Source organism: Bacillus rossius, chromosome 7 (assembly GCF_032445375.1).
Source record: "Bacillus rossius redtenbacheri isolate Brsri chromosome 7, Brsri_v3, whole genome shotgun sequence".
Lineage (NCBI taxonomy): Eukaryota > Metazoa > Arthropoda > Insecta > Phasmatodea > Bacillidae > Bacillus > Bacillus rossius.
The window spans coordinates 56,226,602-56,254,490 of record NC_086335.1 but is presented as its reverse complement, the minus strand read 5'-3'; the positions used below and the strand labels follow the sequence as shown (position 1 = coordinate 56,254,490).

The 27,889-nt window shown below is 44.0% G+C and overlaps 1 protein-coding gene across 1 annotated transcript; it reads left to right on the top strand.

Annotated features, from left to right (window-relative positions):
- Nucleotides 1-27,579, top strand: LOC134534569 (uncharacterized). The gene is made up of 6 exons (XM_063373050.1): nt 1-79; nt 570-768; nt 17,978-19,553; nt 20,923-21,101; nt 22,137-22,265; nt 27,459-27,579. Exons 1-6 carry the CDS (start codon nt 1-3, stop codon nt 27,577-27,579), a joined length of 2,283 nt encoding a protein of 760 aa, XP_063229120.1.
- The last annotated feature ends 310 nt before the right edge of the window (nt 27,580-27,889 follow it).

The following is a 27,889-nucleotide window of genomic DNA, read 5'->3' as shown; positions in this document are numbered from 1 at the left end:
ATGGACGTGGATATTCTCTTTGGTGATTCTGATGTTGATGCGGAGTCAGTTGAGCCGGTGGCTGTGAACGATGGGCCGAGTTTGTCGCGGTTTTTGGTGTCGCTTTTTTTCTCATTCCCTTTCTGCTCGATGGCAATTCATGAAACAGATTTTTTTTTATTTAAGTCATTATGTTTAAGAAATTTTTATATATTTATATTTTCTTTTTATTTAAAACTTTTTTTTTTTGAATTTGGCATCTCTGAACCGTACAGCCATGTTGAGGCTGCGGGAAGCCTACAACTCACGTGGTTTCGGTTCCCTGCAAGAATGTCCGAAGATTTCCGAAGTTTTGCGTTTTGGTACTAAACGCCACTTCAGCCCGCTAAATCAGAAGTTTCCAATGAAAACAAGCATGTTGTGACTGACCTAACCTAACCTAACCCTTCGATATTTTTTTTTTAAATTTCAATTTTCGAGAGAAATCCGAAGTTGCAGGAACGTGGTAGGGAACCGAAACTACGTGAGGCTGCACGGACGCTGCGCTGGTGCGAACAGGCGGTGTATCCGCGGCGGGAGTGCGCGCGCAGCTGTGCCCTCGATGGGCGCAGAGGGAAGGCCTCGGGCGACGCAGCTCGCTATCTCGATCAGCCCCGCGACCACCCAAGGCCGGCTAATAATACCCCGGGCCCCGCTGGCGCCTCCTGGGCGCGGCGTTGCCACGTCGCCCCGGCCCATCCCGAACATCCGGGACGCTCCTGACGGGCGGCGCAACTCCGCAGGCGGAACGTGACCGCTGAAAGAACTGCAAGCTTGAGAACGGCCAGATTAAAGTTTTTAAATAGAAAATTTCTTAAACATAATGACTTAAATTTTTAAAAAAATATATCTGTGCAGGCTGTATTGCGGACTACAGTCGCCATGGGGTTGGTTTCGTGATATATTACTGACGACGTTGTCTTCTGGTTTCGAGATAACCAATTTTGTCACATTTTGGACCCAAGAAAAAAAATCATCCCAGTCCTTGTCTGTCTGTATATATGTACAGAAAATACTGGTCCATAGTAAAGAAGTCATCAAATAGAGTAGCTATCGGAAGAAGCCCAGGAAGCTATGAACAAAATTTGTCGTAGGTTCCGGGAGCATCAACACCAGAGAGCGTTCACGTATTGATACAAAAAGAGACTTGCTTCCCATGTTGACGGTAACATCTGATCCTCTGATCAATAGCCTCCGAGAGGTTCCTGAAAAAAAAAGACGGGTGAATTATGATAAGAAGTCTTAAAGTTGAGTATAGCTCCCGTAATAGAGGCCCGGCCTCTTCCGCGTTCAAACGTAACACTATCACATAACTGATAGCTCGGACAATTCCGATGAGGAATTATTGTATTATTTTGTATTCAATGTGTAATAACGTGTATTTTAAGTTAGCTAAAATTGTAATTTTTTGGTTGTAAATTTCTTTGTTTTATTTGGTTTTCTGTTATTTTAGTATTTTTCTAACACACAAATCATTTATTGCGTAAAGTATATTGATTTTTTTTTCTGAATTTTTTAATTTTTTTTTCAATACTCATTAATAAAGTTAATTATTAATAAAAGTTATTTATATTCTTATTATATTACCAAACCTATCGATATAAATTAAACAATGCGGAAAAATAATTTTGTCCTCCTAGATTGTTCAGATGAAACACTGTGCAACGGTTTAGGGTTTCGTAAGCGCCAAACAGCCAAGATAGGAGGACGGGGTGGGAGGGGGGGGGGGAGCGTCGTGGCGCCGGCGCTGGCAGGCGTCTTGGTCGCGGGAGAGACCAAGGCCCAGTTCATAAACCACGCAAGGAGCGCAGTCGGCTCCAAGGACGCGTGCGCGGCTGAACGCGAGAAAACCCCGCAGTCGCTCGTGCGACATCTCAAGTCGAAACATGTCGACGACCTCACAAACTGAAATCACGAGAATGGGGGAAAATATTTCTTTCCATCGAAAACTTTCTGATGATTTTTGAAGTGAAAACGTCTTTGTGCGCGATGGGAGTAACATTTCAATGCCGAATTTAAATGTCACGTTTTCGTGAAACATTGTTTTGAAACGTTTCTGACGCCAAAGAGGTAGGTACAATGAGAGCACTTACGAGTCGTGGTTTGAACTGCCAAAGAAGTTTTACTTCAATCACCTTTACTGAGCTACATTCGCTCTTTTTTTTTTTAAGTAAAACTTATGGAATTGGCAATATTTTTACTAACAACTATTTTTGCTGCCTTCAACTACGATAGTTTTAACAAAAAATCATTGCCTTAGATTACATAAGAATTGGCGATGTTGATTCATTGCTGGAACATCGACTATATTGGTTTGAAGTCCGTTACACACTCTTCTGCGCCAATAAGGATGTATATGCTGCATTTTAAAATTTCTGAGATTCACCCGAAATAAAAGTGAATAATGTTTTGCAAAGTAGGCCTACCTTGTTGACACGAAACTTTCATGATCAATCATCGTCTCTGAAAACAGTGGAAATTTGAGACGTTTTAGGAACACTTCACGTAAAACATGCGAGAGAGTCTTTCAGTAGTCGTCAGTCATGTGTAAACATCTACCCTCAGTAACGAGCGAATTCATGTTCTCATGTTGCAAACAATCTTATAATACGAAACTCGGACACGAAATTTAAACAATAACTCATAGAAATAATGCCGAGCGTGATGAATAGAAGCGAATTGTGTTTTCAATTACATTTATTGACGCGAATTAGACGTAGTCTCTCCGCACCCGCCGCTAGGTGTCGTTGCCGGAGCAAGAACGTCGACTACTGAATCATTAGATTTGCAGACAGATATTTTAAACTATATAATGAAACTGCTCCGATAAAAGTGAAAAAAGACTTGAAAACAAATAAATGAAACCCCCGGCTTTGGAACTGATTATTAATATACTGCACATCTTGTTGAAATTCACTAAACGGTTAATAGTAAAACGTTTCCCTTTTGTCTTTGTGAACAACTTTGGGTTTCACCATTCGTTACAGATGGAAACACCGCGGTTACATATTTCCGTTCCACGCGACTTTTGTTGCATTCACGAAATACTGCTACCAAATAAATGACGTATACCGAGAGCCAAGATTTTTACACATCAATTATTATTTTCTTTTTTTAGGTGAACTGCGTGTCTTCTTATTTTTGCGTTGTGCATTTTACTTATAGTCGGTTGCGTAGTTTTTGAACCAGGCGCTGGCTCTCAAGCTGTAGCACACTGTAGGGACGGTCGCTAATTGCAGTTGCTGGCCCCGACACCCCCAGAATAGTCACAGGAAAGGTCAGGCAATGCCATCTCGTGGAACACGGCGACCCCCCTGGCTCAGCGTTGCCATTCTTCCGAGTAGGAAAAATCCCGAGTTGAATTCTAATAAGTCTCATTTAGCAGTGAAACGTCCGATTACATAAGTGTGTGGGTTTTTATTAAAATAGTTTTAAAAAAATCCGCCTGCTTAGTGTGTTACGTGCCCACCCGGGGCAAGAACTTATCTTGATGGCCCCTCCCCCCCCCCTTTTTTAAACGAACCAAACCAAAACCATTTCCGACACCTCATATCGCCACCATATATTAATTCCATTATTCCAAAAAAAATTATTCAACTTAAATGGTAAATAAGAAGTTTTTTGCAGTCATTTCATTTTTAATACATCGCAAGTCGCATAATAAGCAAAAAATCTTTTTTTTTTAAATATTTGACTATATATGTACATGTCCTATGTATATTTAAATACAAATAATTATGTTTATCTGCCCGCCGACAAATTTTTTTTGTGTTCTAACAGTACTATTTTTAAATAAATATCTATAGTAAAAATTGCTCTGCTGTTTGAGGCGCTCCCCCCCCCCCCCCTCGCACACACACAAAGTTACGTCCCTGTACATGCCTGGGTCATCATGACAAGCAACCGTACATGGTTGTTTCGCATTTCCTTCATATCTTACTCACAGAAACAATAAGGGATTTTTTTTTAATGAAATCAAAAAACTAAAAAAAGGGTCCAATTTTCCCTTTGGTCTCATTTACAGTTTTACTGCCTCCTAAAATTAGTGTGAAATGGGATCCCGCGATCTGGCAACACTGCAATGACGCAGATACTGTAAATACACAGAGTGAGCTACACATTCAAAACACTCTCACCTTCGAGCTGCCACTGCCATTGGAACACGCACAATTAGGAGGACTATGACACGGAGGCACTCGACTGCTAGATAACTGGGATCAAACAAGAAAACACGTTCTTTAAAAAAATATTTCAATTTGAAAATTACATCTGTTCACTCCCTACAAATTAGGGTAACGATTTTACTGACATAAAGCTTGTATTTACTTATGTTCTATCACAAATCAAAAGAGCATGAAGTCAAAAGGGAGTGAAAGGGCAGGGTCATTTCCGTAATTTAAATACATTTATTGAGGAATAATAAACAATAACAAAAGGAAAAAAACATGATTTAAGCTTACCTATAAAACAATTTTTTAATAGTAGTTTGTAAGGATTAGTTACAATTTTTTTCTAACTAAAGGTCAAATTATAATTTTTTTTTTTTACTATTTAAAGTTGGCTTCACCCACCAATGGTTTTTTTTTTTTTTGCTATTCGCAAATATTCATGAAGGAATATTTGACGAACGTGACTATTGGCATTAGCTTGTATGCGGTGTCCAGCTGTGAAAACACAGGAACTGAACTAATAGTGAGTGAGTGACCATGATGCTGTTAGTCAAACACTAAGTGTTTTATGGATGCTTGCTTGAAGTTAAACCAAAAGCGAATTAGCATTGAGCATGAGGAAGCAACAAAATCTGCAACATTATACATCATGTGTTTATAATTAAATATCCGTATAAAGTATCCTTCAACGAAACTAATTCCTCGACCAATAGACGTGCAGTATTTGGCTTCGGTGTATGAATGTTTGTTTATGTTTTAAATACGTAGTAATTGTTTAAAAGTACAAGAATATATGTATAATACCATTGCAACACCTGGCGGTATTCCAAGACGTTTGGGTAAGTTTCTTTTTATGAGTGGAGTGGCCTTTGTCTCGAAACCCACGGCCATTGGTTCAGTGTTGTATGAAATTTCTATATAATTTCGTTAGCAATCGAATATCCGCATGTAATGTATCGAGTAAACACTGCCCTGTTGAGATACAACCGTAACCTAACTCGCTGGTCATACTCATACTACAGGATGTTTTACAACTATCGATACAATTGTTACGGCAAAAAATGCTAGAGATAGCAGCACTATTGCACAGAAACTCAAGAACTTTTTAAGTTGCGATTATTGCTTGTTATGACCATTAAAGTGTGCGTAATGTATTACACGATAGTTTCGCTATTATGAAGTTTTATTTGCCACACCAATACGCTTGTTACGTCCCAAGATGGCCACAAAAGTGAGTATATACGAGTTAACGGAGCCAGGCGCGGGCCCGACATCAATAACGAAAAAGTGAGCTCTGCGCAGGCGCGGGAGTTTGGGCAACGGATAGGACACCAAAATCCTTTCCCTAAAAATAAGGAACTGGCTGTGTCCTATCGTGCACTAGGAATACGGTTAGGGTACGGGTGAATTATTATACTCAACATCTAAAACATTTTTGTATCTTGGAATTTCGGCCCTAGATCCGGACGCATTTGGGTATATGTACTAAGGGTTTATGGATTATGTATTAGCTTTAAAAAAAAATCAATCATTAGATATACCCCTTAGTGTTCTTTATTTTAGTTCATCAATGGGTCTTCGTGCTTTATATTTTCGTTTTCGTGTCTCAAACTGTTCATTTTAAATTTCGATTTCCTTCATCATATTTCACGACGCCGCTGTGAGGCGAATAGACTAATCGTGCGACGCACTCACTCCTGCGTCAAGAATTCGCCGCGTGATTAGTCCACCCGCTTCACAGCGGTGTCTTGAGGGAGAGGGAGATACAGGCGTTGACCCTGTATCTCTATTCACTGGCGGCTGACTTCTTCGAAGAAGGCATCGAGAAGCTTGTGTCACGATTACTGTTTTTTTTTTTTTTTGCGTTTATGTAGAAAAATAAGTAAGACCCTGCTGTACTTTTGGTGATAAAATTATAATGTTATACAAATTTGTCTTTTTTTTTAATATGTAGCTCATCGGAGGTTAAAAAAAAACACAGTAATCGTATTTCTATGTTCTACGTGCCATTTGCTGCTTCATTTTTCATGCTGATTATCTTAATTTTGTTTTGGTCTACAGGCTGTCAGATTATTCCGACTTTATGGCCGGCATTCTCACGTTCCCCTCCCACATATGCGCCCTAATAGGTTAGGGTGGGAGTAACACTCCAGTTCGCTTTTCATAAACATTCCAGAGCTGCTTTTTTAAAAACGGAACAGTTGGGGATCGCTCCCTGTTGTTTGATCGGGAGGGTGTTAGAGCTCCGGCAATGACCAGCGGCTGGGGCCACCGACCCAGCATGGTCACCGCCTCAGCCCCGTACGCCGGTGGCGTAGCCAAGATTTGTGTATGAGGGGGGGGGGGGGGGGGGTCCGGGGGTCCTCCCCCGGGAAAAATTTGGATTTTAAGGTGTAAAATATTGCTATTTTAGCAGTTTTCGGTACTTAAATTTTAAATATTGTAATGGTAAAAATTTTTTTTTTATTAATTTTAATATGAGATTTGTTTGAGTGATGAATAAGAAATTAATTAAATATTTTTGGTGCCAAGGCGGGGGGGGGGGGGGGGTATTGAACCCCTAAAACCTCCCCCCCTGGCTACGCCCCTGCCCGTACCTCGCTCAGCTGACCGGGCTGCCTGCCAGGGACACGGGCGGAAGCAGGAGCTATGCGCACCTGGCGAGGCCTGGTCCCCGCGGCAACCCGACACCGCCCCAGCTAGACACACGCGCGGCCCGTGAACACAGCCCCTCCCCCCCCCCATACCCCCCCTGGGAGAGTGTGTTTGGACGGGCCGCGACGCCGGGGCTATTCGTCGGCAGCCCCCGCCGAGTGTTGTTGTTCGAGGACCTCCGGCGTCACCGGAGACGCAGCCGCGCGCGGTGTGTCACCTCAAACACGAGTCCAAACCCGTGTGCGCACACACACGCGCGCGCGGTGCACGGAACAAGGAAGGACTCCTGCAGTGGAGAAACTGAAACCCTGTTCGGCGCGACATCTGCTGCGGGTGGGCCCCACGACTACCCTGCGAAAGTTCAAAGTGTCAGCTTTGTAACGACGCTAACTGTTTTGTAAGAGACAATTGCTATTTTGTAATAAAAAAAAATTGGTTGTCTGTAAAGTCGGTTTACGGACGATAGTTTAACGTGACAACGTCATAACAAAACATTGATGAAATGTTTGCATACTTTTATGAATAAAATTGAATCATTTTTATTGAATTATCACTATTTTGTATGGATACAAAGAAGGAGTGAAATGAAATCTACAATTTAATTGATAAATTTACTTTTATTTGCACTCGTTAATTCAAATATGTTTATTACTTTAACGAAGAGATTATTTTAACTATAACTTTTATACATGTTTGCTATTTAACTTCTTCCAATCTGTGTTATTCTGTTAAGGATAGGAGGATGATAGGAAAAGTAGGAAACGAATGGGAGTGTTTCAAGTTTAATGTGCCAGAGTGCGCAACGGCAATGTGTGAGTGAATGCAAGAAAACTGAACTGCTCTAACATGTGTGAGCCATGCTAAGCATCCTGCAGTAATGTACATCGCTATGATTTCGAAGAGGAAGAATATCTGTATGACAAAAATCAATCAGCCACCTGTTCAAGGTAAACTTGATTAACTGTGTACAAATTGAACTCTAATGAACCCATCAAACACAAGCATCTCACACTTTTTTTTTTGCCTTCTAGAATTTAGGGAGGGCCATTATGTACCAAGCGTGGGCAAACAAGACCTTATTAACCAAAGTTTCTTTGTATATAATTATGTAAATTATCATTAATATTTTTTCACTATAATTGTAATCTTACATATAAAACACAAGTATAGTGTTTATATTAAAATACCGCGAAGTTTTCAAGTCGTGGAAAGGATTTAGATAAAATCATCCCAAAATCCAATTTTCTCATTTATTTGCAAATTATGAGTCAACCATTGGGTCTACAGCCGTCGTATTTTTCTAGAATTAAAGGTAAATATATTTTCTATAACTTCATTCCTAACAATTTTCCTCGTAGGGTCAGGTTTTTCCCCAATATTGGGCTCAAAATTTGACCCAAAACTTAAATTTACTTTTTGAAAAAAAAAAAAAAAAATATATATATATATATATATATATATATATATATATATATTGGAGGTTCTGTGTCTTGAAAACCATTAGTTTACAAAGCTACACTTGAGCTCAAATTAAGGGAAATGTAGTAAGAATGATTTTTTCGTTACCACACACAGTTTTAAAATTATAAGCGAAAAATCAAAACAAGTGCAAATATTGCGCTGTTTTTTGCGAATATCTCAAAAAACACCAGAGAATGTTGTTAGATTACTACCAAATGATTATCCCGTGACATATGTCCAGTAATTTTTGAATACAATTACATATAAATTAATTTGGGTTATGTAAAATTTTGAGTTAACCATTCAAGCAACAAAATATATATTTGTTTGCTTTAATTGCTAGTGATTTTCTTATGAGTAATGGCATTAATTAATTTTTAAAGCCGGAATTACACCTCAGCGTTGCAATATCTCGACAGTTTACTCGCCACATTATGATTGATAAATATAAACAGTTCTCTAATCCCGCAAAAATCACACATACTCTTCTCTCATTGGCCGCTGCACCGTGTGTCCATAACAGAAATAAAAAAATATATTTATTCCTCTCCTATGCACACGACCCCGATTCGATTCACGCGACCGCTCTATGCGCTGTTGTGAATCATTAAGTTCAAATCATGGCTACAAAATCTTGTGCGCTCGACCTGCTGTTATATCTTCAAGCTTCAAGCTTGTTACAGTATCGACTACAAGTCGACATGCCACACAGCCCTGCCCGACAGACAGTGGTGGGCACAAAACGCTCTTATTTTCTTTGGAAATTAGAGAACTGAGCGGTATTTATCGCCAACCTAACAACCTAAAAGTCAACTTTTCAAAAGAAAATTCTGGCCACTTGGATTTTTTTTTTCTTTGGTCGTTCGTTTCTGGGAATATCATAAATGTTTCAGTTCATATATTTTCCGATACGGAACAACCAAAACACGATGTTAAAGTGTTTTATCTTTTGTTTGAAAACTTAAAAAAAAAAAAAATGCATAGCCGCAAAGTATGTGTTGAAAATAATTACTTCAGTTTCAATTGCAAAAAAAAAAAAAAAATACACACGACCACACGCCTGAACATGTGCACATGGCAGCCATGCTTATTTCATTGCTACCGAGATCATTCTGCAGCGTCGAATATTTTTTTTCCATAATATAATTAGTTTGCAATTATACTGAATACGTCACTCTGTGAATACTCCATTATATAAATGTCTGAACTGATATTATTTGTAAAATTACTTTTTTTTATTATCTAAGTCATTATTTTAAGAAATTTCTATGGTTTCTTGATATTTATAACTTAATTATTAATGTTGACATTTGTCAACCGCCTGCGCAGTTGTGCCTTTGAATATATATACTGTATAGAAGTCGCCAGCCCAGGTTAAAATTTCTAATACGTTTTTGAGGTAGTTGGTTAATTCACCGCCGCAATCGCCACCATCTCTAGGGCATCGACTTGTGGTGGTCCCTAGCGGACAAGTGTCGAACTCTTCAAGCACCCCTTCCCCCTCCCGCTGAACGACCTTGAGCTGCAGTGAATGATGGGTGGGGGGTGCGGGGAATTACAGCGGGCGACAGTGCTGCGCTCTAACGTGTAAATAACAACTAAGACGATACAGGGCGTTACGGCAGCGCACTGCAGCGGTGAAAATCCCAAGCTGCTCATCATACGCTTTTGAAAAACGTAGAGTAAATCCTATCCACTCGCGACTTCTACACAGTATAAATATTCAAAGGTTGTGCGATTGGGGAAGGGGGGGGGGGAAGGCAGTGCGGCGCCAGGACTCTGAGTGCAGGCATTGAATATATATAATGTATAGAAGTCGCGAGCCCAGGTTAAATTTTCTGTCCGGTTTCTTAGAAGAATTGTTGTAGTTCCAAGCTCCGCCGCTGCGATCGCTTTCATCGCTGGGTATCGGCTGTATACGCCCCTGGTGGTATTTGGCAGAACTAGGTTAACCAGCCCAGTCGTGACATCATCCTTCACCCCCCCCCCCCTCGAAAATCCCAGACCAACGATTCAAATTACCCGGCAGGTCTTATCAACATCGTTAGGCGACCTTGAAGAGAAGCTTCCCTTACCGTCGTTTGAGAATGATGAAATCCCAAAAGAAGCTAGCCACGGAAATCACTGAATGATGGGATTCTGTACCCGAGTGAAGTGAAAATTAGCTATTAAAACTTTGTATTGGGCCAATAGTCAGTGTTACGTTCAAAATATGGTTTTATTTTAAAAGTAAAATACTTATTTAAACTATATTTCGCGTTTGTGCAAATTTACTTTTAGATATTGGCAAGGAAAATCAACATACCTTAAACAACCTTCTCTTATTCAACGTTATCTATTAAGTAGTAAAAGGGGTAGATATTATTTTTAAAAATAAAAAAAATTATATAACCCACTAAATCAGTATTGGCAAGATATATATAAATTCAATATTAAAATACGCACATTAAAAATTTTTGTAATTAACTTTTTTCTGTAATAAAAATTCAGGATGATTTTGGTTTAATTGGTTTACGTATATTGCTATATTTTCTAAATCACATAGAAAAGGGAAAACAGTGCATCAGTGAAAATTCAAAAATTTAGTTTAAGTAATACTAGCCATACCAAAAGATCAATATGCGAGATAAGAAATTTGGTAACTGCTCTACATTTCAAATAAAAATGCACTAGTTTCATGAATACTGAAATGTATGCGTAATAAGGCATATTATGTTATTATACTAAGCATGACTATAACTAAAAAAATTACAGTAATTTAAAACGATGGCATTCTTAACATACAATAAGTGCGCGAGTCTTAGTTTATTTTTTAATTGGCTTCTTCGTCAGATGGAAAAGAGTTAAGATTTCATCAAGGAAAAATATATTCTCAAAGTCACTAAACCGGGAGATAGAAAATAAGGTAGGTACTTAATTTTAAATAAAAGTTAAAATAGACTTACGCTAAACCAATTAAAAATAAGTCGTAAAAATATTTTTATTTATTAAATATGTTCTATACTTGACAGTTCTTTGTGTATAATTCTTCAAAAATATTTGAAATTTAATACATATTTTCTTAAAATGGTAGAATATCAGCAATACCCGGAAATTACGTGAGCAAAGCCACGGGTTATTAGATACACTTTTATTATAAAATAAAAACAATTATGCATTTGTAGTTCACGAATGTGATATTTTGTTTATTGCTTCACAACATTCATTTGCCAGTCTCAAATTTCATTGTACCACTTGTCAGAAATGTCACCAAAAATGAGAGATAGTTTTTTTTTGACGAATTTCAATTACGAGGAAACCTTTCGCAAGACTTTTTTCTTCGCAGTAGTCACTGGGACACCATTAATTTAAATCCACTAAGATAATAAAATTGTATGTATAATGATTTGTTTTTGTATATTTATATAACTTTCCAACCAATTTTTAATGATTTTCATGTGAATAAAAACTTGTAAAGCAATTTAATTAACTGTGTCATAATACTTCTGATTAGATGGAAATACAAACTTTTCATCAGTAATATACGATGATAAAAATATTTATTATTGTAAAATAATATTCACTGTTCAAATGCAAATTTAAATAGATTATTCATACATGTTTCCTGCTAATTAATGGTTTAAAATAATAATTTTTTAATATAAAATCATTTTTCTCTTGTGTTAAAATGGGTTGCTAAAATGAGGAATTATAAATATGTCACTTACTAAGTCCGTGCACAGATTTACACAAAACAGCAATGTAAATAATCTTTTTTGGTAGTTTCTAATTTTGTGCCCTGGATAACATGAATTTGGTTTAATTCATACCAAAGTGAATTTTTTGAACAACTTAAATTGATGTCATAAACAAATATTTATTTTATATTAAAAATCCACAAACAGTTTTTAAAATATAATATTTATCACGCCAGATGGAATAATAAACAAAAAATAGCTCTTATATGTTGTCTGTGTTTAAAGAATTGTATTATATTTCATGGAAATAATATTTACCTTTCGGTTATTAAAAGAAAATATATTTGTATTCAAAATACTTGCGCATCGTTTTTACGAGCATAAAGGCCGGGATACATTCGCAATAGCACGCAAACAGCACACAGATAGCACACACGCACAGAGATAGCACAGAGCTTGATGCTACATTCACGCACAACACAACACAAAATAATACCGGAAGCATTCAAAAAAGTTTTTTAAATGTAAAACTCCCGTTCACAATTTTGGTCACTGAAGTTGGCATACGTGACGTTTGTTTAGATTCGTGTGTTGTTATTGTGGTACGGTTTTCGTTAAACCCAGAAATATTTTAAATATTTCAAAGTTTACGTACAAAACACAATGAGCATTCAAAAATATATATCACTGTTTATTTCAAATCCGGCTTCTTTAACACATTCAGACACAGACTTCCAAGCATTTAATTTAGCTTCTTCATTTTTGTATCCTGCGGATCCCCTGTCATACAAAATATTTTTACTTTCTATTACAGCTATCAAAAAGCTATCAAATGTGCCTTCCATTTTTATGTTATCGCGTGTTTGAAAACAATAACAAACTACTCAAGTCAAGAGCACCAATACTTTCGTGACAATTGTTCTTTTATAAGCCCACTCGAGTAGTACTTAAACTGTTTGCTGATTGGCTACCATCATGGTCGCGCACAGAAAATAACCTAAAAGTTAAAAGTTAATGAACTTTCTGTGCGCCGATCCTGTGCTATTTTTCTGTGCGCGTGCTATTTGCCAATGTGGCAGCTCATATCTAATAGTGTATGTTGAACTTCTGTGCGTCTGTGCTGTTTGCTTGCTATTGCGAATGTAGCCCGGGCTTAACTTGTGTATCTAACCTCAAAGCAAGGAATATAAAGAGTGGGAACTCAATGCTATAACAAACACTCTTATTTTCTTTGGAGATCCGGGAAATGTGCTTTATTTATAAGCAAATTAACATAGTAAATCGTTAACTTTTCAGATCTATGTTGGCAAAATTGATTTTTTTTTGTGGTCATTCGCTACTGGGAATATTCACCATATAACGTTTAAGATTATTTATTTTGAATAACGAAACAACCAAAACATTATGTAAAAATGCTTCATCTTATGTTAAAAAAATTATAAACTGCATAGCCACAAAGTATGACATCATACAATTAGTTTCTGTTACTAATAACAACACGTGCACGCGTTTGAACAGTCATCGCAGCCATAGTTGTTTCATAGCTACCAAAATCATTCAACGTTGTCAAGAATTATTCCAAATTATGTTTTGCCATTTTACTCAATGCGCCACTCCGTTAACACAACATTTTATAAATTCTGAACCACGAATGTCAGTGGGAATGTACACTATACTGTACATTCCAATCTGATACGCTTTAAGAAATTTCTGTAGTTTTCTTATTATTAAAACTTAATTTTTGATGTTGGCATCTTTTAACCGCACTTTTTTTTTTTTTTTTTTTTCGGTGGCCGTACTCCTCCAATTCAGTTGCGCCCGCCGATATCTAAGCGCTCGGATTTCAACAAAAGGCACCGCCTCTCGATAGAGTGAAACAGAGAATTACGCGCACGACCTTGAAAAAAGCGACGCTACAGCGCTCTGGCGTGGAAGCTGGTAACTACGAGTACCCTCTTGTGGAAAGAAGAGCTGTCTAGCGGCGGAGCTAACAACTACCTCAGTTTTGGATCCGAAAATTGGAATAATAAATCCTATCCCCTCGCGACTTCTATAAGTTATATATATTCAATGGTGCAGGCTACCTTCTGCGGTGACACCTCCCGAGGGAGAGGGAGGGGGGAGGTCGCGCCGGTGAACTTTCTTCCGGCCCCGGGGGAGCGCTTCACCTTTCACGGGCCGGCGCGGCGGCCGGAATGACAGCCCAGCGAACCCCCACCCCTTCTCACAGTCGCCCGGAAGAAAACATGAAAAAAGAAAAAAAAATGTCTGTAAATTCGGTTTACGGACGATAGTTTAACGTGACAACGTCATAACAAAACATTGATGAAATGATTGCATACTTTTATGAATAAAATTGAATCATTTTTATTGAATTATCACTATTTTGTATGGATACAAAGAAGGAGTGAAATGAAATCTACAATTTAATTGATTATTTGCACTCACTAATTTAAATATGTTTATTACTTTAACGAAGAGATTAGTTAAACTATAATTTTTTTTCCTAACCTAAGTTAAACTAAGTGTATTGGGAGGGGTCCGGGTTAGGGAGAGACTCTAAGTGCGTCTCAGGCCGAAGCCTATACGCTCTAATCATGCAGGGGATACCATGCAGAAAAGGGAACATGCATATGTGCTAAGGAGGGGGATTGGCCAGCCATGGCAGCAATTGGCGCCATGACTAACTCCCCTCACTTGACTATACTAGACTATACTAGATAAGTTGGGCCCAGGTAAAACCTGCATAGACACAGGGAAAACCCTGGGCACTGACATGCGGGATGCAAAAATTCATGCATTAATTTCATGCTGGTTGGTTACGGGAGTAGAAGGATGGCTCAGGAAGAAGAGTTGGAAGAGTAGAAAATGTCTACTAAGCAAGGGCGGGCACTTGGACATTTCTGTCCGCATTTTAGTTTGGTAGGACTGGTTTTTAGGGGGCGACTTTAGTCGTTTCCCGCCAGGCTGCCAGCCAGCCAGGTTAGCTGAAAAAGAAGTACATATTGCAGCTGTGATTATATGACCGCAACTCCCAGGTTGCCCCAGCTGCCACGGTCATACATGCCCGACACATTGTGCTGCCAGCCTGGGCATGTCAATCATCGGCTAGTCCAATGTTGCTTATTTGCACCGCAGGACGTGGTCAGGCACATGGTCAGACACCTACTATTCAATAGTGAGGCTGCTCACTGATATATTTTAATCTAAGGGTCAGTCAGGACACATGTGTGTAGTTCATTAGAGCCCCGCTGGGCCAAAACGCGACTGGTTTCATTAGAACCCCGCTGGGTCAAAAACGACTTGTTTCAGCGATCGGCGCAACGAGTGTACTGGGGGTTGTGGGGGCCTTAATCTCGACACATGATGCTGCCAGCCTGGGCATGTCAATCATTGGCTAGTCCAATGTTGCATATTTGCACCGTTTAACTATAACTTTTATACATGTTTGCTATTTAACTTCTTCCAATCTGTGTTATTCTGTTAAGGATAGGACGATGATAGGAAAAGTAGGAAACTAATGTGAGTGTTTCAAGTTTAATGTGCCTCGAAAAAGTCAAATCGATGGTTGTTCCAATCGAGTGGAAGAGAGATAGATGCGGCGCAAGCGTACAATGAGCGTAACGGGACACAGCGCAACGGGAAAATGTGCATAACGGGACACTTTTTCGTGCGTGCAGCCGGCGTTCATCGATTTATTAGACGTTGTCACGTCAAAAAAAAAAAAAATAAACCTGGAGCGATAACGACAAAAAAATATATATTCTCCAGACAGCAATTCACCTTTGAAGCAATCCCGGATTTTTGTTTTGTAAAATGTGTAATACCAAACTTTTAGTGCTACTATACTAATTAATTTTTTTTTTAAACCTTCCCAAGGCGCTAAAGAGGCGTTGAAATAGCCTTGCCAGTTGATATATATATATGTGTGTGTGTGTTTATATCACATACACAATGGATCCTAAAGCTTTAACTCTCAAGAAATGGTGACTCCGATGATTCATAAAAATACTGTTGCATCGCCGTTACGTTCATTTTTTTAGCTGACTGTGGTTGGCACCCAAGGTGGTGGAGGGAGAGGGGTGGATGTTAACCGGTCTGAAGATATCCGGGACCCAGGAGTTGAGTTTCGAGATTTTTTTTTCATGCGTTAATTACATCGATATTAGGACGAAAATTACAAGTTCGTTCCTAATAGAAATTTTCATTGACTTTATAAATATGAGATACGCACAGAGCACTTTTTACAGTTATGCCCACATTAATGTTTACTGTCTTTTAGATATATTTCCGTCGTAGGTCACAATATATCCATGAATTACCTCGGGAAAAAATTTAAATATTTTTTTATAAAATATAACTGTAGGCTGACACCTTCTCGCCTGGTTGACAGCGTAGATCCACCGGCAAAAAAGTCAGAGGAACATATACGGTGTCTACATATCTCTAGCGTATTTAGTTGTAGAGACTGCCATTTCACTTTTCTTACAATCGCCAATTATGAAAAATAGTACCAGTAGTTCCCGTTTCCCATATGTCACTTGACAATCACATAAAGTAGTTTACAAATATTGTTGACAGAACAATAGTGGCAGAACGGAAGGAAGACTTTTGAGAACTGTAAAATTTTTGACAACACAGACTATACTAACAAAAAAAATTTAGACAGTGGTGTAAGTACCAACTTGACGAAATTTAAACACCTGAAAAATTCTCGACTCGCCCAGAGAAATGGATCTCGCGACATTTAGTGCTCGATTCGTTGTCGGGCCGGATTTGAGGGGTGGGGTTGGGGGAGGTGGGGGAAGGGGGGGGGGGGAATTCGCACATCCATAAGAAGAGGTTTACTGTAGTCGATGAACATGGTTGGGAGGAAATCAGATCGCTATGTCAGCCCAAGGTTGGCAGCAGCTCACAGCATTCCTCGAGAAACTTCCACTGCGACATATTGGAAACAACGGACCCCGCCTTCGCTGATTGCTGTGATTAGCATGCGCGTAAAGTACGTTTATTCCGTGCTAGTTACGTTTCACCGCGGACTCCGCCAGATGAGGGTAATTTTGCTCGATTTAAATAAAATGCGATCTGAGTTTTATGCATGACATTTGTGCATGTTACAAGCAGTAGGAGCAAAAATGACAGGCTACTCGATTATAGACGGTGGAATAAATATGTATGTTTCACCTTGAAACGTTAGTTTATTTAATGGCCAACAAGGTCTTAGCTCTAACCCCCCCCCCCCCCCCCACACACACAGAAATTTCAATATGATTGACAATTGTGTAACGACTCAATTCTGTGCAAAGACTCAATTTATGAGCTTTTAGTCGGTTCTCGTACAGGACCGTCATAAATTATTATACATATTTTGCTTTGTGTATAAGAGTGTGGTGGCGAGTTTTGCAGGTCTCTAGTGGTTACCATCATACGTTAGAAAATCATAACTTAAAACTGCCACAACGGTGAAACTCACGCCTCATAAATGAGCCTCGCCTCGATTCGTTAGGAGAGAAGAGGGGAGTGTCGCTTGGTCGACTCGCTGCGCGTGGCGAGAGGCGCGCGGCGCGAATGCAAAGCGCCGGGGCGCGTCCACGCGGAAGTCTCGGACGCGAGGCTGACGCCGGGCGTCTGGCGCCCCCGCCTCGCGCGTGTGCACACGCCCCGCGTCCGGCCTACTCCCCGGGACCGCCTCGCTAGACAGCCTTCCGTCCGGCCTACTGCCCGGGACCGCCTCGCTAGACAGCCTTCCGCCCGGCCTACTGCCCGTGACCGCCTCGCTAGACAGCCTTCCGCCCGGCCTACTGCCCGGGACCGCCTCGCTAGACGGCATTCCACCAGGCCTACTGCCCGGGACCGCCTCGCTAGACAGCCTTCCACCCGGCCTACTGACCGGGACCCGCCTCGCTAGACAGCCTTCCGCCCGGCCTACTGCCCGTGACCGCCTCGCTAGACAGCCTTCCGCCCGGCCTACTGACCGGGACCCGCCTCGCTAGACAGCCTTCCGCCCGGCCTACTGACCGGGACCGCCTCGCTAGACAGCATTCCACCAGGCCTACTGCCCGGGACCGCCTCGCTAGACAGCCTTCCACCCGGTCTACTGCCCGGGACCGCCTCGCTAGACAGCCTTCCGCCCGGCCTACTGCCCGGGACCGCCTCGCTAGACAGCCTTCCGCCCGGCCTACTGCCCGTGACCGCCTCGCTAGACAGCCTTCCGCCCGGCCTACTGACCGGGACCGCCTCGCTAGACAGCCTTCCGCCCGGCCTACTGACCGGGACCGCCTCGCTAGACGGCATTCCACCAGGCCTACTGCCCGGGACCGCCTCGCTAGACAGCCTTCCACCCGGTCTACTGCCCGGGACCGCCTCGCTAGACAGCCTTCCGCCCGGCCTACTGCCCGGGACCGCCTCGCTAGACGGCATTCCACCAGGCCTACTGCCCGGGACCGCCTCGCTAGACAGCCTTCCACCCGGCCTACTGACCGGGACCGCCTCGCTAGACAGCCTTCCGCCCGGCCTACTGCCCGTGACCGCCTCGCTAGACGGCCTTCCGCCCGGCCTACTGACCGGGACCGCCTCGCTAGACGGCATTCCACCAGGACTACTGCCCGGGACCGCCTCGCTAGACAGCCTTCCACCCGGTCTACTGCCCGGGACCGCCTCGCTAGACAGCCTTCCGCCCGGCCTACTGACCGGGACCGCCTCGCTAGACGGCATTCCACCAGGCCTACTGCCCGGGACCGCCTCGCTAGGCAGCCTTCCACCCGGCCTACTGACCGGGACCGCCTCGCTAGACAGCCTTCCGCCCGGCCTACTGCCCGTGACCGCCTCGCTAGACAGCCTTCCGCCCGGCCTACTGACCGGGACCGCCTCGCTAGACAGCCTTCCGCCCGGCCTACTGACCGGGACCGCCTCGCTAGACGGCATTCCACCAGGCCTACTGCCCGGGACCGCCTCGCTAGACAGCCTTCCACCCGGTCTACTGCCCGGGACCGCCTCGCTAGACAGCCTTCCGCCCGGCCTACTGCCCGGGACCGCCTCGCTAGACAGCCTTCCGCCCGGCCTACTGCCCGTGACCGCCTCGCTAGACAGCCTTCCGCCCGGCCTACTGCCCGGGACCGCCTCGCTAGACAGCCTTCCGCCCGGCCTACTGCCCGTGACCGCCTCGCTAGACAGCCTTCCGCCCGGCCTACTGCCCGTGACCGCCTCGCTAGACAGCCTTCCGTCCGGCCTACTGCCCGGGACCGCCTCGCTAGACAGCCTTCCGCCCGGCCTACTGCCCGTGACCGCCTCGCTAGACAGCCTTCCGCCCGGCCTACTGACCGGGACCGCCTCGCTAGACAGCCTTCCGCCCGGCCTACTGCCCGTGACCGCCTCGCTAGACAGCCTTCCGCCCGGCCTACTGCCCGGGACCGCCTCGCTAGACAGCCTTCCGCCCGGCCTACTGCCCGGGACCGCCTCGCTAGACAGCCTTCCGCCCGGCCTACTGCCCGTGACCGCCTCGCTAGACAGCCTTCCGTCCGGCCTACTGCCCGGGACCGCCTCGCTAGACAGCATTCCGCCCGGCCTACTGCCCGTGACCGCCTCGCTAGACAGCCTTCCGCCCGGCCTACTGACCGGGACCGCCTCGCTAGACAGCCTTCCGCCCGGCCTACTGCCCGGGACCGCCTCGCTTGACGGCATTCCACCAGGCCTACTGCCCGGGACCGCCTCGCTAGACAGCCTTCCACCCGGTCTACTGCCCGGGACCGCCCCGCCTCGCTAGACAGCCTTCCGCCCGGCCTACTGCCCGGGACCGCCTCGCTAGACAGCATTCCACCAGGCCTACTGCCCGGGACCGCCTCGCTAGACAGCATTCCACCAGGCCTACTGCCCGGGACCACCTCGCTAGACAGCCTTCCACCCGGTCTACTGCCCGGGACCGCCTCGCTAGACAGCCTTCCGCCCGGCCTACTGCCCGTGACCGCCTCGCTAGACAGCCTTCCGCCCGGCCTACTGACCGGGACCGCCTCGCTAGACAGCCTTCCGCCCGGCCTACTGCCCGGGACCGCCTCGCTAGACAGCCTTCCGCCCGGCCTACTGCCCGTGACCGCCTCGCTAGACAGCCTTCCACCCGGTCTACTGCCCGGGACCTCATCGCTAGACAGCCTTCCGCCCGGCCTACTCCCCGGGACCACCTCACTAGACAGCCTTCCACCCGGTCTACTGCCCGTGACCGCCTCGCTAGACAGCCTTGCACCCGGTCTACTGCCCGTGACCGCCTCGCTAGACAGCCTTCCGCCCGGCCTACTCCCCGGGACCGCCACGCTAGACAGCATTCCACCCGGCCTACTGCCGGGGACCGCATCGCTAGACAGCCTTCCGCCCGGCCTACTCCCCGGGACCACCTCGCTAGACAGCCTTCCACCCGGTCTACTGCCCGGGACCGCATCGCTAGACAGCCTTCCGCCCGGCCTACTCCCCGGGACCACCTCGCTAGACAGCATTCCGCCCGGCCTACTGCCCGGGACCGCCTCGCTAGACAGCCTTCCACCCGGTCTACTGCCCGGGACCGCCTCGCTAGACAGCCTTCCGCCCGGCCTACTCCCCGGGACCGCCACGCTAGACAGCATTCCACCCGGCCTACTGCCTGGGACCGCATCGCTAGACAGCCTTCCGCCCGGCCTACTCCCCGGGACCACCTCGCTAGACAGCCTTCCACCCGGTCTACTGCCCGGGACCGCATCGCTAGACAGCCTTCCGCCCGGCCTACTCCCCGGGACCACCTCACTAGACAGCCTTCCACCCGGTCTACTGCCCGTGACCGCCTCGCTAGACAGCCTTCCACCCGGTCTACTGCCCGGGACCGCCTCGCTAGACAGCCTTCCGTCCGGCCTACTGCCCGTGACCGCCTCGCTAGACAGCCTTGCACCCGGTCTACTGCCCGTGACCGCCTCGCTAGACAGCCTTCCACCCGGTCTACTGCCCGGGACCGCATCGCTAGACAGCCTTCCGCCCGGCCTACTCCCCGGGACCACCTCGCTAGACAGCATTCCGCCCGGCCTACTGCCCGGGACCGCCTCGCTAGACAGCCTTCCACCCGGTCTACTGCCCGGGACCGCCTCGCTAGACAGCCTTCCACCCGGTCTACTGCCCGGGACCGCCTCGCTAGACAGCCTTCCACCCGGTCTACTGCCCGGGACCACCTCGCTAGACAGCCTTCCACCCGGTCTACTGCCCGGGACCGCCTCGCTAGACAGCCTTCGCCCGGCCTACTCCCCGGGACCACCTCACTAGACAGCCTTCCGCCCGGCCTACTCCCCGGGACCACCTCGCTAGACAGCATTCCACCCGGCCTACTGCCCGGGACCGCCTCGCTAGACAGCCTTCCACCCGGTCTACTGCCCGGGACCGCCTTTCAAGACCGTTTCGCCCACCCGGCCTACTCCCCGGGATCGCCTCGCTAGCCATCTTGGAACCTGCCTAATTTCCGGGAACCACCTCGCTAGATAACTTCACGTCCAACCTACTCCCCGGGACAGCTTCGCTAGCCAGCCTTACACCTTGCCTATTCCCTAGGACCGCCTCGCTAGCCAGCCTTAGCCCGGCCTACTCCCCGGGACCACCTCGCTAGACAGCCTTCCACCCGGTCTACTGCCCGGGACCGCATCGCTAGACAGCCTTCCGCCCGGCCTACTCCCCGGGACCACCTCACTAGACAGCCTTCCACCCGGTCTACTGCCCGTGACCGCCTCGCTAGACAGCCTTCCACCCGGTCTACTGCCCGGGACCGCCTCGCTAGACAGCCTTCCGCCCGGCCTACTGCCCGTGACCGCCTCGCTAGACAGCGTTGCACCCGGTCTACTGCCCGTGACCGCCTCGCTAGACAGCCTTCCACCCGGTCTACTGCCCGGGACCGCATCGCTAGACAGCCTTCCGCCCGGCCTACTCCCCGGGACCACCTCGCTAGACATCATTCCGCCCGGCCTACTGCCCGGGACCGCCTCGCTAGACAGCCTTCCACCCGGTCTACTGCCCGGGACCGCCTCGCTAGACAGCCTTCCGCCCGGCCTACTCCCCGGGACCGCCACGCTAGACAGCATTCCACCCGGCCTACTGCCTGGGACCACCTCGCTAGACAGCATTCCGCCCGGCCTACTGCCCGGGACCGCCTCGCTAGACAGCCTTCCACCCGGTCTACTGCCCGGGACCGCCTCGCTAGACAGCCTTCCACCCGGTCTACTGCCCGGGACCACCTCGCTAGACAGCCTTCCACCCGGTCTACTGCCCGGGACCGCCTTTCAAGACCGTTTCGCCCACCCGGCCTACTCCCCGGGATCGCCTCGCTAGCCATCTTGGAACCTGCCTAATTTCCGGGAACCACCTCGCTAGATAACTTCACGTCCAACCTACTCCCCGGGACAGCTTCGCTAGCCAGCCTTACACCTTGCCTATTCCCTAGGACCGCCTCGCTAGCCAGCCTTAGGCCTTGCCTACTCGCCGGGACCGCCATGCTAGACAGCTTGGGCTTACCCTGTCTACTCCCTTGGACTGCTTCGTAGGCTATTTACTCCCGGCCTATTTCCAAGTGACGGCGACTTCTCACACAGTTGTAACGTCCCACCAAAAATAGCACACCGCCTTCACAGATATTTTGCAAATATTGAAGCGATGTGTGGAGGCAGAAAGAGTCGACTGGCAGAGCGACCATCTTGGGAGGGTCGGCCGCATCAGACAGCCCCGCTGAAGCGGAAACGCCACAAGTTTACGACGGCGATTAAAAATGTTATTACAACCCCGGACCGCGTCCTCCCCCCTCCAACCGCGCCGACCACACCACGTGACGTGACTCATCTCCCTCCCAGACGGTCCGGCGCTCAGCGGGGAGGCAGCCTGTACCTTCATGGCGCGGTCCGTAGTTCAGACCAGTAACCTGAGGGTTTCTGAGCCGATGGCTGACCGTAACAATTAGCATTTCAGTTATTTTCTTTTTCACACATTTCATACAAATACACTTTGTTTAACAAGAAAAAAAAAACACTAACAAAAACTAGCTTGTGTGAGTTCTACTAGTCTATTTCATTTTATATCTACATATGGTATTTTTACTACTTACTTATATCATTTCATGAAGGAAAAAAAAAAGAAAAAAAGTGATATTAATTATTTTAAATTCTGGAAGAATTAAAAAATGCAAATTTGTTGCTATCCAACTCAAAAATATGTAAAATAATTATAAAATAATGAATTTACATGAGCTACCATAGATGATAAAATCCTACTTAAATATTACAGAAATCTCAACATCAGTTACAAAAAAATACAGTGGAATCCGTTTATAATGACATCTAAGGGAATTGACAAACACGTCATAATAAGCGGACGTCATACAAAGCGTTTTGTGAAAAAAAAAAAAACTTTTTTTAGGTGAATACTTATGTATTTTAATAGAGAAACTTAGCGTATAAACACGTGTACAAACATGATACATATATGTACATATTTTTCATTTTTAAATTAAGAAATCTGTAATTTTTGTCTGCTTGTTTTTTTCCCTTCATTTGATTGTAATAACAGTTTCTAATACTATTGTGTATAGAAGACATCACCATGGTAAAATTACTATCATGTTCAATATTGCTATGAACAAATCATGATAATAATTCTGCACCCTTTAATGCCTCTTCTGCGGTAGGTAATGTTGCTTCCTCGACTTACTCTTCCCTTTCCCCATCACTTTCGAGGTGTTCCCTAGCATTAATGTTCTGTACGATATTTTCATAGGTGGGTTCTTCGGATGTGAGAAGAGCACTATTGATGTCAACATAATCTTCCCACATTTCCGGTGCTGCTAAACAATCTGAATTTCGGTTTCGTGACCACAAAGATAAAGGGACGTCATCTTCTTCATCAAATTCATGTTTTGCTGTTTGAACAGGTAAACCGTCGTGGTTTCCAATGAATCCAGCATGTATGAAACAGTTGTGAATGGTACTTTGTGGCATTTTATTCCAGGCATCATTAACCATCAGAATTGCATCTAGCACCGTTATTTTCGTAGAAGAGTTGTTTTCATTAGCATCAAGCAATTAATCAATTTGAGCACAAGGTTTTTTCTAAAATTAGTTTTGAGTGATCGTATTATTCCCTGATCCATTGGCTGTAGTACTGATGTATTTTGGATGCGCCGGGCAATTATCAACCAGCAATAAAATATTTTTCTTCTTCTTCACCAAATCACGATCCCAATTTCGAAGTTATTTTTCAAAAAGCTCTGACGTCATCCAAGCTCTACGATTGTTAGCATAATCGAGAGGTAACGATTTGACACTGCTAAAACATCTTGGTTTTTGTGACTTTCTAATAACGAGCAATTTATTTTTTCTGTGCCACTCATATTTGCTGTTTACATGACAGTTATTCTGTCTTTCGACAACTTGCCTCCACTACAATTCTCACCTTTAAATTTCAAAGTTTTTTCCGGCATTAATTTGTAAAACAATCCAGTTTCATCAGCCTTAAAAATCTCATCTTCAAAAACAACACACAATATCACAAACAACAATGCGTGACCTTCAACTGTCAATTACTCACTGAGGTTCAAAACAAAAACGAGCCACGTGCCACGTCATCGGGAATTAACGAACATTGCCGAAGGTGTAAAGAATGACGTCGGTCATTATAACCGGACATAATTTATTAAAAATGGGTCACAATAAGCGACATGTCACTGTAAGCAAAGTCATATCCGACTTATTTACAAAGAATTTTATATGAAAACCAAATTTCGTTGTGTTATTACGTCATAAAAGGCGGTTCGTCAATATAGGCGGAGTCTGAATAAACGGATTCTACTGTAGTTATTCTTAGTTTCGAAATTTATTTATAGTTTAATTTTTGAAGTGAAATTTGTTTTACAGGCGGTAGAGTAATATCAGAATCAGAATCAGTTTATTCGGTCTCTAAATCACATTCTCGACCGGCTGCACGCGTGCTTTAGCTGGCGCCCAGACAGCAGTCCTCCCCCCTCATCATCCTTACTGGCTCAAACATCGCCTCACCTGCCGCGGGGTATACTCAGCGACCGCTTTAGTAGGCAGTCCAACAACCGTAGCCTAACGATATTCATCAACGTGGTTTTCATTGTAATTATACTGTACTGATCTATTTTTGTGTTCTTTTGCTAGTACTTTAAATTATTAATTTATTTAGTTGTATATTATTTATGTTTTTTATGTATTATTTTGGTATATTGTACGGCATTGTATAAATTTCATTGTATTGTATATTGTCAATTTTGTTTCGTCTAAGTTAAATATTATTACATTTAGTATCGCCGTCGGATGTACGTAGTTTATGCAACATGACTTAATTAGTAATGTAGTATATAATTTGTGCGGACTTTTTAAACTTTGGAAGCCAAGATTGGTTGTTTTAAGGGGAATTGAATGATTGAAAGTACAAGGACGCAACATATATACATATATCAGCATGTTTCAGATACGAGAACATAACACTGGTTGGATATACATTTATAATAAAAAAATACATTACGTTATGATGAAGTCATGACCTCGACTTACCCTACCAGCTTTAAAATAAATAAATAAATAAAAGTTGGACAGTTGTAGATGGGGTGTTGCCAGTTGGCATGTAACGCACTCTATAACGCGTGTCTCAACCTTAGTTTGCAGTGTGCATTTTAATGGACATTTTTACTCTCTATTTCCAATGCACGATATCTGCTATTAGCGCTGTCAATGTTTCAATGTTTGCCAACCATAGGATACCCAAAGACCACAACAGTTTCGGACACAAGTATATAATGTAATGAAAATTTTTAAAATGTACAAAAATATATATTTAAAATAAAAAAAATATATGAGAATTGGGGAATTATATGTTCTTGTATTCATCAAGAACATAGTCTGATAATATTCAGTTCTTACTTTTAAGAAAACGTAACTGAAAGACGCCATCTTGGTTTCAACCGTTTTTTGCCATCAATTTATTTATATCATTTAACAGTTTAGCCGTAATTTATTTTTATTAATCATGACCGACTGCCCCAAATAATTTCTCCTGTGAAATAATAATTGGTGCTTAGCATTGAATCATTAATTTTTCTTTAAGAATGAATGCAACTATTATAATACTGTCAATATATACTATTTTCTTGTATCGACATAATTAAAAAATATAAAATTTTTAAAATATTAAAACTTATTATACATAAAATAGGAATCATAAAGTTAATTTAAAGTTAGCTAGTCGGGTAGTGGCGATATTAGGGCCTATTTGCTCTGAACTGCAATCTAAGTATGAGACAGAATATAGTGCATCTTATGCTTAGTTTTCAGTGTGCATTTAAATGAACATTTACTTTCTCTTTCCAATGCATGATTTCATCAGAGCTGCCCTTGTTAAGGTGTGCTCTTTGCCAGATGCACGCCATTGACCGCAAACGTTTCAGACACAACTCCATAATGTAGGTAATGAAAATTTGTTTAATGTACTTATCGAGAAAAAAAATGTATTCTGTAAGATAGAATTCTGAATGAGCATTGTGGAAATACGTTTTCTGGGTGTATTTCATCAACAGTAACATCTGATAAGTTCCATGTTTTAAGTATGTCTCAGAAGATCTAATTGAAAGACGCCATCTTGATGACAACAGTTTTTGTAAAAAAAAAAAGTTTATTTCATTTAATTTTAAGAAGTTTTAGTATTTCACATATTTTCATTGTTATTTATAGTAACTGATTATTACAAATTGTTTCTTCTGTGGAATAATAATTGGTCTTTTGCATTAAATGCATTTTTTTTTCTGTCAGAATGACAACTGTAATAAAACTGTCAGTAGAAGATATTCGAAAAATAAAGAAATGGTATGATTAAAAAATGGGTGCGTGTACTTAGATACGCGCGTGAGAAGTTATAGGCCTACTTCTTTGGCATCATTAAAAAAATAGTTTTTAATGGCATGCAAATAATTCTCCATGGTAACGTTATTCTCCATGCTAGCGTTAAACGTTTAACGCAACCTTGTTGGAAGTCGCATTAGAAGTATAACTTCAAAAACTCTTGACGTCTCGACCATTACGTAAACCACTCCCGTACAAAGAGATTCACATGGTGAGGGGCTCCATCGTGTTGGCAAATAAAAAGTTTACATGTTCGCCCTCTACCAATTGGGGAAATAGCCGTTACTTCAACATAGGTGTGGCGCTGCAAGCGAGAATAAAACAATAAAATGGGTGCGTGTACTAAGGTACGCGCGTGAGAAGTGATACTTCTTTGGCATCATTTAAAAAAATGTTTTTTTTAATTGCATGCAAATAATTCTCCATGGTAGCGTTAAACGTTAAACGCAACCTTGTTGGAAGTCGCATTAGAATTATAACTTCAAAAATTTATATATTAAAGCTTGTAACATTTAACGATGGTATGGAAGCCGGGTGAACGTGGCAACAGTGCACTGCCGTCCCAGCGCCTGACTCAGTGAGCCCCCGGGCAAGCCGGAAGGGCCGGCTGCGGGCGCCAGACAGCGCCGCCGGTCTTCGCGCGGGGCAGCTGCCGCGCCCTTGTCTCGCCGCGGCCATGATGCCAGCTGCCGGCGGTAGTTGCGGTGTCGGCCGCGCGATAGCGCCCGCCGCGCCGGCGCCGCCCGCCTCGCCAACAGGAAGTTCCCATGGTTCGCCGGCATCCGGGGAAAACCGGCGTGTGTCCGCCGCTAATGGCCGTGTCCCTCCCCTCCCCCCCCTCCCCACTCTTTTACACTCCTCAGACACGTGACGATCTATTAAAAAAAAAAAAAAGTGAGCGAGGGCTGGCAAAGTCTAGCGTAAACTAAACACACTTTTCATTGTAAAAAAAAAGCGAGCCTTGATCAAGACGTGTAGCCTAATTCACACGGGCACCTTCACTAAGCTC

Bases quoted from the DNA above. Each gene is read 5' to 3' on its own strand.
- LOC134534569 (XM_063373050.1), top strand. From the start codon at position 1: ATGGACGTGGATATTCTCTTTGGTGATTCTGATGTTGATGCGGAGTCA. The intron at 19,554-20,922 runs GTGACCGCCTCG...CTCGCTAGACAG, and splicing joins TTCCGCCCGGCCTACTGCCC to CCTTCCACCCGGTCTACTGC. The intron at 21,102-22,136 runs GTCTACTGCCCG...CCGCCTCGCTAG, and splicing joins GCTAGACAGCCTTCCACCCG to ACAGCCTTCCACCCGGTCTA.